At 43.3% G+C, this 17,912-nt stretch overlaps 1 protein-coding gene across 1 annotated transcript in view; it reads right to left on the reverse strand.

The window, feature by feature from the left end:
- The window catches only part of LOC130124950 (disks large-associated protein 2-like), a 90,523-nt gene that overhangs the window by 16,028 nt on the left and 56,583 nt on the right, over positions 1-17,912 (reverse strand). Inside the window, exons 5-6 of the mRNA XM_056294323.1 lie at positions 15,377-15,433; positions 2,828-3,186 (exon numbers count right to left, since the gene is read on the reverse strand). Coding sequence (XP_056150298.1) covers positions 2,828-3,186; positions 15,377-15,433 — 416 coding nt within the window. The remainder of the gene's footprint in view (positions 1-2,827; positions 3,187-15,376; positions 15,434-17,912) is intronic.

The following is a 17,912-nucleotide window of genomic DNA, read 5'->3' on the forward strand; positions in this document are numbered from 1 at the left end:
TACAGAGGTATAAAGTTGATCAGCCACAGCATGAAGATATGGGAAAGAGTAATAGAAGCTAGGTTAAGAAGAGAGGTGATGATCAGCGAGCAGTAGTATGGTTTCATGCCATGAAAGAGCACCACAGATGTGATGTTTGCTTTGAGAATGTTGATTGAGAAGTATAGAGAAGGCCAGAAGGAATTACATTGTGTCTTTGTGGATTTAGAGAAATCATAAGACGGTGCCTGTTCAGGAGTGGCAGAGACGTATGTAAGAGTGGTGCAGCATACGTATGTATAAGGGACGTCTGACAGTGGTGAGGTGTGTGGTTGGAATGACAAATGGGTTCAAGGTGGAGGTGGGATTACATGAAGGATCGGCTCTGAGCCCTTTCTTGTTTGCAATGGTGAGGGACAGGTTGACGGACGAGATCAGGCAGGAGTCTCCGTGGACTATGATGTTCGCGGATGACCTTGTGATCTGTAGTGAGAGTAGGGTGCAGGTTGAGGAGAGCCTGGAGAGGTGGAGGTATGCACTGGAGAGAAGAGGAATGAAAGTCAGAAGGAGCCAGATGGAATACATATGCGTGAACAAGAGGGAGGACAGTGGAATGGTGAGGATGCAAGGAGTAGATGTGTCAAAGGTGGATGAGTTTAAATACTTGGGGTCAACTGTTCAAAGTAAAGAGGAGTGTGGAAGAGAGGTGAAGAAGAGAGGGCAGGCAGGGTGGAGTGGGTAGAAAAGAGTGTCAGGAGTGATTTGCGACAGAAGGGTACCAGCAAGAGTTAAAGAGAAGTTTTAAAAGATGATAGTGAGACCAGCTATGTTATATGGTTTGGAGATGATAGCACTGATGGAAAGACAGGTGGTGGAGCTGGAGGTGGCAGAGCTAAAGAGGCTAAGATTTTCATTGGGCGTGACAAATATGGATAGGATTAAGAACGAGTATATTAGAGGGACAGCTCAGGTTGGACGGTTTGGAGACAAAGCAAGAAGATTGAGATGGTTTGGACATGTGTGGAGGAGAGATGCTGGGTATATTGGGAGAAGGATGCTGAATATGATGGCGCTGCCAGGGAAGAAGAAAAGAGGAAGGCCAAAGAGGAGGTTTATGGATGTGGTGAGGGAGGACATGCAGGTGGCTGGTGTGACAGAGGAAGATGCAGAGGACAGGAAGAGATGGAAATGGATGATCAGCTGTGGCGACCCTTAATGGGAGCAGCCAAAAGTAGTAGTAGTAGTAGTAGTGTCAGTTATTACTGGCAACAAGCAGAGTTAAATGCTTTTTATTTGCTGTATCTATTCCCCAAACACGAAGAAAAGGCAGGTTTTGATTTATTACATTTTTTATCAACAAGAAGTTATAAATATCAATCAATATTTTACAATATTTATTGCATTAGTTAATTGAAAATGCAACCCATAGCCATAATCAATCTGGTAAATTAATAGGCAATAGTTGCTACAACAATTCCTTTACATTTATATTCAGAGGCTTTACTTTTGTTATGTAGTTGTCAGTAAAACAACTGCACAAGCTTGTCTTTAGCACGAGCTGTGAAAAGTTTTAAGCATATGAGGTGAACTGGCAAACTACATCCTGACTCATATTAAGGTAAACCCCAGTCAAAATGTCTGAGAGCAGGTTCTTCTGAACAATATGGAATTTTATGCAACGGGAAAAACATGCGGCAAAATATTCTTGACTTAAACCTAATTAACTTATTTGCAAATTTACAAAAGGACTGTGCATGTTTCTCACTTTAAAATATTTTTGAGACTCGGCTACTATTATTTTTTTACTAAATAATTTTTGCATAGTTCACAGCATTCTTAAACAGATAGTGAACTGCAGAATGCCAACCCTGAAATGAAATGGTTGCAATTAAATGGTTGCAATTGTGAATTTTCAAACATAAATTTAAATTTATGGACATTTTCTGTGAGACAGGTTCAAAAATCAAGGAGCAAAGTTGTGCCCACACAGCTGAGAAGTGGTGATAACTGGAGTGTGATAGCTATTTTTTTTTTCATAAAGTGAGACATGCACTTTTTTTTTAATGTCATAACTGAATAGCTCCATTGCCTGGTCTCAAAGGTGGTCTCAAATCCAGACTGGGAGTCACATGGGGCACCATCATCTTTACAGCTTTGCTCATCGCAAAAAAATATTCCCACTTAGATGAGCATGAATGTCTTTTTTTTTCTTTTTTTTGTGGATTTTCCCTCTTTTTCTCTCCAGTTGAATTTGGCTAATTACCCCGCTGTTCCGAGCCATCTCAGTCGCTGCTCCACCCCCTCTGCCGATCCGGGGAGGGCTGCAGCCTACCACATGCCACCTCCGACACGTGGAGTCGCCAGCCGCTTCTTTTCACCTGACAGTGAGGAGTTTCACCAGGGGGACGTAGTGCATGGGAGGATCCCACTATTCCCGCCAGTTCCCCTTCCCCCTGAACAGGTGCCCCTACCGACCAGAGGAGACGCTAGTGCAGTGACCAGGACACATACCCACATCCGGCTTCCCACCCGCAGACACGGCCAATTGTGTCTGTAGGGACGCCCGACCAAGCCGGAGGGAACATGGGGATTTGAACCGGGATCCCCATGTTGGTAGGCAACGGAATAGACCGCCACGCTACCCGGACGCCCCTCGCTTTTACTTACCTTTTAGACAAGTCACAGACTAAATGACCATTTGAATATCAGAGGAAAAAAAATTATCCCTGAGACAGCTACCAGATGCTACAGTCATCTGAGCAGCTGTCCAGCAGATGTAAGAGTGAAATGTGGGCAGTTGAGACTGTGGGAGTGGAAGAGAGAGCTGCAGAAACAGCCATGTGGTTACCTGGATTCCAATGGAAGAGCGTGGGGTTTTGAGGTACTCCTCAGCCTTGGATACCAGCACGGCCTTGTCACACGTTTGGACTGAACTGTGGCTGCCTAAAGAAGCATGCCTCTTGCCCGCTGCTGATTCCATGGCAAGTGAGACTGCCTTGGTGCTGTCCAGGCTGTCTGTGGAGTTGTAGATGGCACGTCCAAGGCTATCCGTGGTCCACAGACCGCCTCGTGGATGCCTGCCCTCCTGGTAGGCATCTTGGGTGGACTCTGTGCTGCTCTGGGCTGTCACAGAGATAAGAGGCTTGGTGGTGGTGCGCGGGGGCACAGGAGGTGGAGTCTTCTTGAAACTGGGGGTATATGACACTGCTGCAGAGCACAAGCAGGTTGAGAGGGAGACGGGCAAGACAGGGGCAGAGGATAACAAAAAAAAAAAAAGAATGAGGGATGAGGCCAGAAGCTGCCAAGGGCCCGGTGGTGCATACAGAGTGCGCCAGTGTATGCATAGTGTGTGCAGCATTTCATAAGAGCATCACAGCATGAAGTGGGATTAGTGCTTGCTAGGGAGTTAAGCCAGGGAAACTATGAGATCAAGATTTTTTTGGGGGGGGGGGGGTCTAAGAGCTGGAAAGCAACAATAGTTGAAAGCAAGAACAACTGGCTGATATGCCCCGTGTTGATTGGGGGGCATATGAGGCAGTGTTGGTAATCCAGCTCGATGAGCCAGCAACAGAACTAATATGCCATTCTCAATTGGAGAATTTTTTTTAAATTCACAACATGATTTGAAGAACGCCGGCTCGAAATTGACCCAAAATGCATTATTCTTATCAAATTTAGCAATGCCAAATCATTTTAACGTAACCAATAAATGTAAGTAGTAACGAAATAATTAAATAAGATGTGCATTCTGGTGCAAAAAGAAAAAAGAAAGATTTATTGGAACATCTTGGGGCTTATCTAAGAGGGATGCTTGAATCTATCTATCTAAATAGTCTAATTCTTTTGGCACCGAGTGGCCCAGAGAGGGTTATGCCATGTCATGTTACTGGGGGGGGGGGAGGGCAGTCTTTACTGTAGGATTGTTTCACTTATTTTGAGTTTTTTTTAAACAAAACAGAAGATTGCATAACATGGTTAGATGGAAAACCGCTACACGACTCACCAGGGAAGACTTAGACTTAAATTATTGAAAAAGAAAAAAAAAACAATACAGAAATCTTCAAAAGCAGAGGCAGTGAGAGAAATGGAGAGGTAGCTCAAATGAGTATGCAAATACCAGCTCATTCACTGTCACCAGCGCATCTATCCAACCACTCAGTACATCCATTTGCCAGTTAATTCATTTATATGGTGTATTCTGTATTATTATTATTATTATTATTATTATTATTATTCCGCTGAATACAACCACTTTAAATAGGACAAGTGTCAGGTGCCTTGCACAGGGGAACATGTTAAAGTAATCACACACAGGCGCGCTTCCCTCACACACCCTAATATACTCACATCAACTGGAAATATAGGTGATTAATTCAACAAAAAGGAAAATACAAAATCGTGTTCATCTAAGACGAGACCTAGATTTCTTCCTTCAGCTTAAAAGGGCTGCTCTTCTTTTACAAGACGCAGTGGGTGGATACTAAAATTAAAAGGAAAGGGTGAATCAACCAACATGAAATATGACATTTTCACTCTTTTGCGAGGCTGAATTGTAACATTTCTGTTACCGAATACATTTTTACCCGTATGAAATTAAAATGAGTGACATGAGACTTTCCACATGGACCGTAATCAGTGTGTCTTATTAGTTGTAATACGTTTTCTTTTTTTGACCCCCCCCCCCCATTTTTTCTTTCCTCCCCAGTTGCGCCCGGCCAACTACCCCACTCCTCTGAGCCGTCCCGGTCGCTGCTCCACCCCCTCTACCGATCCAGGGAGGGCTGCAGACTACCATGTGCCTCCTCTGATACATGTGGAGTCACCAGCCGCTTCTTTTCCCCTGATAGTGAGGAGTTTCACCAGGGGGATGTAGCATGTGGAAGGCTCACGCTATTCCCCCCAGTACCCCCCCGGACAGGTGCCCTGACCGACCAGAGGAGGCGCTAGTGCAGCGACCAGGACACGTACCCACATCCAGCTTCCCACCCGCAGACACAGCCAATTGTGTCAGCAGGGATGCCCGAGCAAGCCGGAGGTAACACGGGGATTCAAACTGCCGATCCCCGTGTTGGTAGGCAGTGGAATAGACCGCTACGCCACCCAGATGCCCCTAGTTGTAATACATTTTGAATGACTTCCCAAGATTTATGACAAATTCTGTTTTGGTTATTATCATGCAAAGTTTGTCCATCTATAGTGCTGTATAAGGTATCGAAACCAAATCCGCTAAACTGCTAAAGTAAACAGGGACTCACGACCAGCTGCCATTGGCTGATTGGAAACCCACTACTGTCAGACAGCTCCTACTGGGCCTACGGTGCTGCTGTTAAGTGAAGGCTTTAGCTGTTCTCCAAGCTCCAAACGATAACCAATACAAGTGCTTTTTGGGGGTTGGTTATTTCATCCATTAGTATGGGATGCTCAGGCTCACATTGACGGAGTCCTCCTCCACCTATGATAGAGCCACTTCTTAATGTTGGCTCTTGGGAGGCATTAACTTAATGCCAACAAATGAAAATCCTCTTGAATGATATTCTTTGTGAATGCTGAGTTAACAGTAACTCACAGTGTGTCGCTCCCTTTAAATACTTTATCAGACTTAGTGGGGCTCATAAATGGATTGGCAAGTAGCTTCCATAAGGTTGCTTCATGCCTTCAGCTGGGTTGCACAAGGCAGTGTGTAAACAGAAGGATTCTGAAGAATACCACAAAAGAGAAAAATCCATAATTTAGTCAAGACCGCCATATGTCTGGACACTGTTCACTGGCTTCTGGCTACTGATCTGAGGTAAACAAGGGGAGGGTTTTTACTTTTATTCCATCTGAGATGGCTCTTTCAGGGTTCTTCCTCCAGCTGTCCATTAGGTTCTTCAGAAGCTGACAGAATACAGCTTTAATTATATATCCTAAACTCTTAACATCTCATGCCCGAAACAGGCAGGCCAGACTTAACAGCTGCTCTCGAGAAAATTCAAGCTTTCTCCTTGGAAATGAGAGCACACTACATCAGTTGTTCCCAACTCCAGTCCTGGGATCCCAAGTACTGCTGGTTTTCCATTCTACCAAGTAGCATTTATGTTAGATGGCTAGATACCCAACAGAACATCATTTAAATATATTCCTATAAGCGCCTCGTTGTTGTTCATAAAAATACATATACGGAAAAGACATTCAAAAGATTGACAGGGTCAAGTCTACCATCTTTCAGCTCAAACGTGTAATGTGTTTTTCCCATCAGCAGTGAGTTGATTAGAATAAATATCTTCATCCTTGTGATGGCCCAAGTAGAAAAGTTCCCCCACACATGGTTCTGTTGTGAAAGCTCTTCTTTTTGTGTCTGTTGCCAATGTCTAAGACACTACCACGACATGTACATTATGTAATTAATGAAGGTGCCGTCTTGGACATGGTTACGTAGCTTACAGGCTAATGTGTTGGCTCTACTGATTAACAGCAACGTCCAATTTGACAAAGTACAGTACCAGTCAGAAGTTTGGACCTGACCGAATGTGTTTTTCAAAATCTTGAAATCATTGCCTATATCTGAATTTCTTTCTAGAATATATATATATATATATATATATATATATATATTTTTTTTTTTGTGTGGCTTAGTTCCCCTCTTTTTTCTCCCCAATTGTATCCAGCCAATTACCCCACTTTTCTGAGCCGTCCCGATCACTGCTCCACCCCCTCTGCTGATCCGGGGAGGGCTGCAGACTACCACATGCCTCCTCCAATACATGTGGGGTCGCCAGCCGCTTCTTTTCACCTGACAGTGAGGGGTTTCACCAGGGGGACGTAGCGCATGCGAGGATCACACTATTCCCCCCAGTTCCCCCTCCCCCTCCCCCTGAACAGGTGCCCCGACCAATCAGGGAAGGCGCTAGTGCAGCCACCAGGACACACACCCACATCCTGCTTCCCACCCGCAGACACGGCCACTTGTGTCTGTAGGGACGCCCGACCAAGCCGGAGGTAACATGGGGATTCGAACCGGTGATCCCTGTGTTGGTAGGCAATGGAATAGACTGCGACACTACCCAGACGCCCCTCCAAAATGATTTTAAATTTAGAAAATAAACATTGTGAAATGCCCCCATCCCCTCCAACCCAACATTTTTTTTATTTTGTAATTTAGTGAAATTTAGTAAAATTAAAGTAAAACTACACGAGTAGGTGTGTCCAAGTTTATGACTGGGATTGTACATCTTTAGATTTAGTTACTACAATGTTGGATTGTTTCCACATTACCACGGATCAGTTCACCTACCTAAACTGGATCATAACATCAAACAGATGGCCCTAATTCTGGTGGCTGTTCAATCATTAATTGAGAGTGCCTATCCATGGATAATAAACAGATCTTCATAAACAGCAATCTGACTGAATTGAAGAAACCATAGTTTACAACTACTACTTCACCTAGATAGTTGCAGTGCTCTCAAATTTCAATTTTGGCAAGTGTGGAACAATTCACACAACAGGATGCCTGCCATGCAGTCTGGCCCTGACCAAATCAAACACATTTTAAAAATCTCATCTGCTTGTGATGGGTCTCGGGCTGTTGAAGGGTCAAAGCCTTGAGTGCTGAACCCTTTCACAATACAAGATAATTTGAACCGACCTTCAGACACAAGTGCCCCCAATTGCCCAAACAGTTGAAAATTACCAGTTTGGTGTACAACTGGCATAAGAGTCATTGAATGGGACCACAAAGTGGAAATCTGTTACACCAAACTTTTACTGGGTGAAAATTTACTTTCAAGACTCATGACTCCGTAGTGGCTGTTGGGTCTATGTGTCTTCATTTCATAAGCCTCATTTACTCCATCTGTGAACAAATAGCTTCGTTGGACCACAGTGTCAGGCCATAGCTGGTGCTGGCTCTGTCTGATGGTGCTTTAAGTCTCTAAGTGCTGTCTGCTTACCCTCCTCAACCCCAAAAAAAATATATTCCGAGCCTCCCATGGCTTACACTAAAAAGATACTCTTAACAAAAAGGGCAAGGATTTTTCCCACCTTCTTAATTGAAGTAAAGTTCCTGCTCGTCTTCCAGTAAGTTCAGGTTTAAGAAACGTCACTGGCAAGATAAGTTCATCTCATTGTCTTTCTTATCCACTGCTGTCTGAAACGAACTCGGCTCTGGAGGTGATTGAAATTACAGATACTGACTATTCCCTAAGCAAAGATACTAAAGTATGAAAGTACTGTATGTTAGGTAGCTGTACTGATTTTTACTCATACTTTGAAAGTGTTTTTCAGAGGATGGAAAATAGATATTTTATGTACTATTATATTACACTACATGCATCCTCAGTTGGCCCATTAACAAAATGATGACAGGCTTGTGTAAGGAAAAGACGTTTAACCCTCCAATTGCCTCTCAACATAGGGATGAGTGTCAATAAGCCCCCCCCCCCAAAAAAAACAAAAACAAAACCCTGTACTATTCTTGTCCATCAGTAGCCCTGCCATCTGAGGGAACAAAAGCAAAACCATGGACAGTGGTATCCAAGTACCAGTGCTGCCCATAAGGGGAGAAAAAAGGGGAAAGCTTTCTAGTGCTCAGCCACGGGGGGGGGGGGGGGCATCATGGAGGCCAGCAATAATTATGTTCATCCTAAATATAAGTAATACGCAATATTTGCCATTGAGTGTGAACTGGCTAAACAGATGGACTTTAAAGACATTGTAAAGGATTTTGCACCCAGACAAGGAAAACAAGACAAGGAAGATGGTTGTAAGGGAAAGCTGAAGCCATCAGGTAAGAAATTGCATTTTCTACTAAGAAATGTGTGGTGTAAGTGTAGCAGATCTTTGTTGACGTCGGTGTGTTTAAGTGTGGCAAAGAGTTCTATTTTGGTTTGTGTGTGTGTGTGTGTGTGTGTGTGTGTGTGTGTGTGTGTGTGTGTGTGTGTGTGTGTGTGTGTGTGTAGTTAGGCAGCTCCAGAGACAGTGTCACCAGGCAGAATGGCAATGGAGAAAGACTAAACTTCGGGTTCACCATGAAATCTACAAGGAGAGACTGAATAACTACAACAAACAAATTAAACAGGCCAGGCAGTCTTCTCTAAAATCATTATTGAAAATATGTCTGTGAATGTTCTCATTCATCCAGGTCATGGTTATCCAAAGGAGTTGAATCAAGTGCAACTGGACTTGGTATATATCTGTGAAGACGTTTCGCCTCTCATCCAAGAGGCTTCCTCAGTTCGTGCCTTTCTGACTAGACCAAGCTAGTCTGACTGGCTGGTGATGAGACCCAGAATTTATCCTCTTTGGAGTCGTTGACAGAGCTATAGATGTCCATGGCTCTTTGTGATCTGATGTTTACCAACGCCCGTCGTTAACAGAGCCATAGATATGAGTGGCTCTTTTGTGTACCGATGTTTGGCCACACCCGTCGCCATCGGAGCTGTTGATTTGCATTTGTTTAGCAGCAATGGTCGTTGGGGGTGTTAGTTTCGACTTCATTGTTCAGTGGTCATGAGAGTCGTTGGAGCCGTTAGTGACCGACTGTTGTTCTTGGAGGCTAGGCTTCTTGAGTCTCCTAGGTAGAGATGAAAGGACGGCATTGTAAGTGGGAGACAGGTGGTGTCGCAGACCTCCTCCTCTCTTGAGGGTTGGTTTTTCCAGTTTCGCATAGATGGCTTCCTTCACCCCTCTTTCAAACCATCTATCTTCTCTGTCCAAAATGTGTACGTTGCTGTCCTGGAAGGAGTGTGTCTTCTCCTTTAGGTGTAGATAGACTGCTGAGTCTTGTCCTGAGGAGTTTGGCCTTCTGTGTTGGGCCATCCGTTTGTGTAGTGGTTGTTTGGTTCCTCCTATGTATAGGTCAGTGCAATCCTCATTGCATTGTACAGCATACACCAGATTGCTTTTTTGGGTGTGTGGTACACGGTCTTTGGGATGAACCAGTCTTTGTTGGAGTGTGTTGCTGGGTTTGAAGTATACCGGGATGTGGTGTTTGTTGAAAATTCTCCTGAGTTTCTCGGAGACCCCAGAAACATATAGGATGACTGTGCTCTTCCTTCTGTTCCTTTTCTCCTCGTTGCTCACCCGGTTGGTCTTTTTGGAACGTGTTGCAGTTTTCACAAAGGTCCAACTGGGGTAGCTGCAGGTTTTTAAAGCTCCCCTCAGGTGTTTGTGTTCTTCTCGTTGGGCCTGAGTGCTGCTGGGCACATTGTCAGCTCTGTGTTGCAAAGTTCTGATGATGCTCAGTTTGTGTCCCAGCAGGTGGTGTGAGTCGAAAAGTAGATATTGGTCTGTGTGTGTAGGTTTCCTGTAAACCCCAATGTGGAGGCTCCTGTCTTCCCCAATGTGGACGTCACAGTCCAAGAAGGGCAAACTGTTGTTCTTTACGTCTTCCCTTGTGAACTTAATGTTCTTGTCCACTGAGTTGATGTGTTTGGTAAACGCTTGCACCTCTTGCGTTTGGATTTTGACCCATGTGTCGTCCACATATCTGAACCAGTGGCTCGGAGGTGTTCCTCTGAAGGAGTTCAGGGCCCTGTGTTCTACCTCTTCCATATATAAATTGGCCACAATGGGCGATACTGGTGAGCCCATTGCACAGCCGTGTTTCTGTCTGTAAAACTGGCCCCTGAATTGGAAATATGTAGTGTTCAGGCAAAGGTCCAGCAGTTGGCAAATCTGGTCTGGGCTGAGGTTGGTCCTATTGTGGAGGGTGTCATCCCGTAGCAAACGTTGCCTCACAGTTTCCAAAGCCTCCATGGTTGGGATGCAGGTGAATAACGAGGTCACGTCGTAGGATACCATGGTTTCATCCGGTTCCAGTTTTACGCCTTGGACCTTGTCCATGAAGTCAATGGAGTTATTTGAAACATTAACAATAGTAGAGTGCTTTTCTCTACTGTTTATCAACTTATTATCTCCAACCATCTCCATGGTGTCCACTGAAAAATGTGAGCAATTGCCGACATCCTTCAGTAACAAAGTTATTGCCATTAGACACAACATTAGTGCCTCAAGATCCAGAAATGAACCTACCCTCCAGTTTTCCAGAAACATCACTTAAAACAGAAGAGCAACCGTGACAGTTATTGCGAACTTTAGGCCCATCTTCAATTTACCATTCCTCAGCAGAATACTTGAAAAACAGTTTGTTCTCAGTTTAATAACTATTTAATGTCAAGCAACCTTCTAGCCATTGATCAATCAGGTTTTTGATCTCACCATAGCACAGAAACAGCACTTATCAAAGTTGTGAACGATCTGCGTAGGAACATGGATTTTAAAAAATTAACTGTTCTTGTGCTCCTGGATCTCAGTGCCGCCTTTCACACTGTTGAGCATGATATTTTACTAGAGAGATTAGAAAAATGGGTTGGCCTATCTGGCCCGGTTCTCAACTGGTTTAGAACATACCTACAGGACAGGCAGTTCTTTGTGTCCATTGGAGACTTTGCCTCGGACAAAGTGGGTATTATATGTGCAGTACCCCAAGGTTTGATTCTCGGATCATTACTATTTAATCTGTATATGTTCCCACTCGCACATGTTATACAGAAACACAAAATAAATTACCATAATTATGCAGATGATTCACAACTGTAACTATCCCTATATCCTGATGATCTAGTTCTCATATATTCCCAAACTCAGTGGATTGATGATATTGATCTATGGATGTCAGAGAACTTTTTACAACTGAACAAAGACAAAACAGAAATACTAATTTTTGGTGCAAAGACTCAGAGACAGAGAATTGCAGCTCATCTCAGCTCTCTGTCTTTGGAATGCAAAAGTGAAGCTCGAAATCTGGGTGCAATCATCGATGGTGATCTAAATTTTAAGAGCCACATTAGTCATCTCACAAGATCAACTTTCTACCATCTTAAAAACACTTCAAAATTAAGGGGCTTTCTATCAAAATCGGACTGAAAAAATTAATGCATGCATTTATAACAAGTAGACTAGACTACTCTATTGGTCTATTCACCAGCCTCCCAAAATCAGTTGTGTGGCAAGTACAGTTAATTCAAAATGTGGCTGCACATGTTCTCATCGGAACTAAAAAAATATGAACAACCTGTTCTTAGATCTCTGCATTGGCTCCCTGTCAAAACTAGAATTGAATTTAAAATTCTGTTACTTGTATACAAAGCTCTAAGTGGCCTTGCACCTCAGTATATAAAAGACAAGCTAATTAGATACAAACCAGCAAGATCTCTCAGGTCCAAAGGCAGTGGGCTTTTAAACATCCCTCGTGCTAACGCTAAAGCTGTATTTATTAAGTATTTACGCCCCAAGTAGATGGAATGCCCTGCCCGAGGACCTGAGAGAGGCCCTCACACTGAGCACTTTTAAAAGCAGTTTAAAAATCTTAATTTATACAACAGCCTACGGCTAAGTTCTTGAGGGCTGTGTGTGTGTGCGTGTGTGTGTGTGTGTGTGTGTGTGTGTGTGTGTTGTATATTTTGATATTTGTATATTCTGCTCCGATTCCTATATAACTGCACTAACACCTGTTGATATGCATATTCATTTTCTACATTTGCACTTTTATGATTGTGTTTTGATTTTATTGTCTCTTTATTTATTTATTTCATAAATTTATTTCTAATTTTTCCCTTTTTCTCCCAATTTAGTGGCCAATCGATCCCTATTTTAGTTCAAACACCCACCCTCGTACTGCTTGCATTCGCCAACTGCGTCTCTCCGGCCGGCAGTCTCAAAGGAGACGCCTCGCCACTTTCATGACAAGGTGAATCCAGGCCGAACCACTGCTTTTCCCCCCCAAACACAGAGACGCATTCATGTGATGAACACAAGCCGACTCCACCCCCCTCCCGAAGACAGCGTTGCCAATGATTGCTGCTTCATCGAGTCCGGCCATAGTCGGATCTGACGAGACCGGGGACTGCATCGACAGAGATTGTCTCAATTTAAAGCACAGTGTTGCCCTGTGTATGAAATGTGCTAAATGAATAATGTTTGACTTGACTAGACTGGACATACTGTAAATGTAATGGCAATAATTAAGCATACAAGAAGAAGTTTGAGCAACCAGTGTCATGGCGCATGCAAAAAGACCCCTGAAGCTTATTGTTGTGGAGACTGTAGAGATGATCATGGACTTCCGGCAAAGCCCTCCCTTACCAAAAGAAAAGAAAATTTATGACTCAGGTTTCAGGGAATGTGGGAACAGATTATTTTCCTTCTGCATCAGAAATGGGGGGGGGGGGGAATACAGGCCTAGATTCCATCACCATAAAGAGAACTAGCAGACAGTGTATGTACTTACTACAACAGCTGAAGAGGTTAAGCCTGCTACAGACGATGTCTTTTCATTTCTACTCAGTTCTTCCTAACCTCTTCCAAAAATGTCTGTTTTAGAATTGAGCATCACATGGGACAAAACCAGATGGGGATACATGTTCCAGTCAGCAGATAGGATCATCGGCCACAACCTAACCCGCCTCAGGGATCTCTTCTACTGTGGGTCCAGGAAGTGCACAGGCAAGATCATCATCAACTCCTCACACTACCCCCCCCCCGACCCCATCTGAGAATCAATACCATCTGATCAAAACAACCGAGCACAAGGACCATTTTATTCCCTGAGCAGTTAGCTGCATCAACAACTGAACAGAGTACCACAGCCCTACCACACAACAGTAAACACGCACTCAGCTCTTGGGTTTCGGCACCTGCCCCGGCTGTTTATCGCGTCCATTCTAAAGCAGGCTTCTTGAGTTTATTTGCATTTTGCTCTGCAAGGATTCATTATCACTAAGTGTTAGTCACCAAGTGGTTTCATGAAGTGTTTTATTTCTGAATCTTCTACCTCATTTTCAACCTTGCCCACTCAGAACCTGTATGGCCTATTTGTCCTGGAAGAGGGATCCATCCTTTCAATGCTCTCAAGTTTCTCCTATTTTTGCTTTCGAACAGGAGAAAGGTTTATGCGCCACTCGCCATCTCTTTTATCATTCCTTCATTTGCGAGTGCCGTCTACCTTACCTTAATAAGTGCAAACAGCATCTGTAAAATGAATGGGTGAGATAAGGCCGAGACACTGCTAAATGGCATAAAACATACTTTATGTGACTCCATAACAGTGAATCATCTTTTTTTTTAAATCAAAAGGGCAGTCACATCCTAGCTGGCTTTTTTTTTCTTCTTTTTTCTTTTATAGAAGCCAGCGTCCATTGCCGTAAGGCCAAGGCTAAACAACGCTGATTGGCAGTGTCAGCTGAACAGGGTGTTGCTGTTTATGCTGATGACGCTGGCATTTGGTGGTTTCCCCACCGCCTTCTTACAAAATGCGCATGGAGGAGCCCGTTGCAGTATTTAATCGTGTTTAATCATGCCTCTAGAATAATGTCATTTTCTTTTAAATGACTGTTTTTCCCCTTTTAATGATCCATTCGATGAGGCAACCTGACTCTAGTTAAATCGTCTCTTCTACTTTTAAGGAATGAAGGACTGGTAATGGAACCAGAGCCTGCCAGACACATGCACAGGAACAAGCTGGTGGGATTACCAAGGTGTACAAAAGCCTGTATTTATTTAAACAACTTAATGGAGCTTATGAATTAAGCATGCCCTGGTCAACCCCACTGCAGTCTGTGAAGATGGCATAACTGACACAGTGATGTGATTTATACTGGGAGTAAAGCAGATGACTTCTAGATTTGCAGCTGCGTTTGGCTGGGTTTGAATTTGGTTAGTCTGTTTGGAGGATAATGCAGCACTGGGCAGTTTGTCAAATAAGGCCCCACATACTGGAGGTGCATTGAGTATCGTGCTATAAAATGGGAACGCTGCCCTCCATAAACATATTTGTGATGTTAAATTCTTGGAAAATGAAGAAACTGACAAGTTGAAGCATTCGGTCAAGCAGAGGGGGCATTTTCACAAAGCGGGCCTTCTCTTACTTAGAAGCAGAGCGTGAGTCTGCAAAACAATACAAACTCCCACACCCAATACTTCTCCCCATCTGATATATCACTGTTTTGCCTTTTCACAACTTTTCTTTTCCCCCTACAGTTTCTGTGTTGCTGTAAAGCCCCCGGAGGCACATTTGTGATATTGGGCTACACTAATAAAATTGACTTGACTTAATAATGGCAGCAGTGCCATTAGATTCTGTAAGTCTTTTAACGAGACTGATTTATTAACTGCATAATTCTAAGGATAAGTCCCAAGTGACCAAAAAAGTAATCAAAATAAATGAATTTTAATTTGCACTTAAAGCAAAGCAAAATGGGCATTCACTTTTTACGGATAGATCAATACAACAAATAAAAAATTAAAAGACTCTATCTTTCTGCAGAACATAACTCGGTCCTGCTTGCAAGCATGGCTGTGAGTGAGGCCTGTTTCGCTAGGATGGAGGTAAGGATCAGAGACGGGGGCGGACGTGTACCTGGAGGTGGCTGTGCTCGGTCGACACTGCAGGAAGTAGGGAGACGAAACTGGATTCCTGGAGGGAGCAAGCAGTAACAGTTAGAGAGGATACAGACGGTGGTAAATGTTAGACTTCCGAGCACACATGCTGTGGTTCATCTTTCCATACCTACCATAACTCAAAGCAAGATTTGCAGAACCCGCACTCAAGTGACATAATGCAAGTACTTACAGGTTCCCCTTTAATAATCATGGTTATGGCAGCGACACTCAACTACATGTGCCATGGAGGGCCATGCATGTATTTTTGGGTTTTCATTCCAACACCACAGCAGAGGATTTCACTTGGGGACAGGCAAACACGTGGCCCTCTATGGCACAGGAATGAGTATCGCTGGCATAAGGTCATACAGTATTGAAGATAAAACACGAATATGCTGGATTTTAAAGTGTGTGATAGGGTCACAACAGTCTCTTCCCAGTTACTGAGAACACTCTAAGCCACCTCACGTGGAGGGCACCTTGTCTCGAGTATTTAAACTTTTTTTGTGTGTGTGTGCCCCAAATAGAGGGTTTGAGAGCTGTCTTTTCACTTTGGAAAGAATAGAAAAGGAAATGGAGGTGACTACGACACTGTTTGCATCCAGCGTTATTTGTGTTCTTACCCTCAATAAGAAGACTACCTAAAGTCAGTGATACATCTGGCAAGTTAATGGACAATGCCGATAGGCAGCGTTGTTTCAGCATTTCCCCCGAGCGTTGTTATGGTGACTTTTAACAAACCTGGTTTTTGTCCCTTGTTAATGGAGAGTTGCCTACCTACCCTGCCCATAAAGATTGAGAGGGGCATTTTACTAGCAATAATACTGTTGTACTGGACGTGTAAAAGAGGACTTGAGAACAGCAAAGGACAATGATCCAAACAGCAAAGATCTGAGTCAATGGAGACCAGCACCATTGCTTTCAGTGTGAAAGACTACTACCACTACTACTATTACTACCACTACTACTACTACTACTACTACTACTACTACTACTACTTTTGGCTGCTCCCGTTAGGGATCACCACAGCAGCTCATCTGTTTCCATCTCGTCTTGTCCTCTGCATCTTCCTCTGTAGCACAGTTTCCACCGGCACCCTGCTGGCCAACAGTACCGGTGGCGGTCATTGGTAACCCGGGCTTTGACCGATCCGGTATGGAAATCTGATTTATGATCCACGTATTCGATTTGGCAAATATTTTACGTCGGATGCCCTTCCTGATGCAACTCTCCCCATTTATCCGGGCTTGGGACCGGCAGTAAGAATACACTAGTTTGCACATCCTGACGGAGCCAAATAGAGTTATGAAGGAACGGCAGATCAAATGGTGCGGCTGAAACACGTTTTCGTTATGTTGTTCAGTAAATTTGCCCGTCTGCATTGCCTGAAAATGCCGGCTATGTATCATGACCTGTTGTGCACACACTAAGAATCATCCACACATAAGAAAAAGGGCAGAGGACAGGAGAGATAGAGGAACATGCATCAAGTGAATCTCCAGGAGAGGATATGCAGACTGCAGCATTGTAACGGCAGACTGGAGATACAGGATGTGGACACAGAAGACAGACTGTGAATAAAAAAAATCACACAAGTATGAATTTCAAGTCAACTCGTTAACAGTTGTTTGAGGGGGCTTCATTAATAAAATCAAATTCTACCTCATCATCTTAAGTTTAAACTAGAGGATGGTTTATTTCTTGCACATATTCATGTAATTATGAGATAATAATTGCCGTACTATCTTTTTTTAGCAGTACTATTTTTCTTTACCAAGGCCCCAAGGAATGAAATGTAATACGCACGTATGAGCATAAAACTACTGTTACTACCACAAGAAGAGCTAACCTAAATTTCTAAATTGGGCTTGTAAAAGAAATGGGACAACATTATTATATTGTGAAGCCAAGAAAAGGTGTCATGAGCAGACCAAGCCTTAGAAGAGACAGAGACAGACATTTGAATCAACAGTTGTATTAGCAAAACAACAGATACTTTAGGAAGTGCCACACAAATATGAGATTTAATTGGAACATTTTAGTTGACACAGTGGCATTTTTGCAGGATCGAGAGGGAGCAACAAGATTTAAGACATGAGAGGCACAGAAAACTGTATGCCGAGGCAGAGAACGTTTATCTTCTGAACAAAGGTCCTACCATTTATTGCCCATACGATATTTTCTGTACTTTTTGCAACAGTTTAGATACAGTACATTGGAGAGTGGGTAAAAGATGTGCTGTGGGTGGAAGCACTTGTTGAAAAGTTCAAAAGCAGAAAATATCAGACTTGCATTTTGTTTTGTAACAAGGGATATTATTCGGCAATTTATTTCTGTGATAAGGGTTTTGGTCACCCAATTTAGTCCTTCTTTTTTTTTTTCAAATATAACACGCAAGTCATTTCAAATCTTCACTTGTTTCTTGGCAGCATCATATGAGGTCACACTTAAATATTTTGTAGGCCCAGTCCTGTTAGATGGCACCTTTGACCTTGATAAGTACACATTTACAA

Source organism: Lampris incognitus, chromosome 15, assembly GCF_029633865.1.
Source record: "Lampris incognitus isolate fLamInc1 chromosome 15, fLamInc1.hap2, whole genome shotgun sequence".
Taxonomy (NCBI): Eukaryota; Metazoa; Chordata; class Actinopteri; order Lampriformes; family Lampridae; genus Lampris; species Lampris incognitus.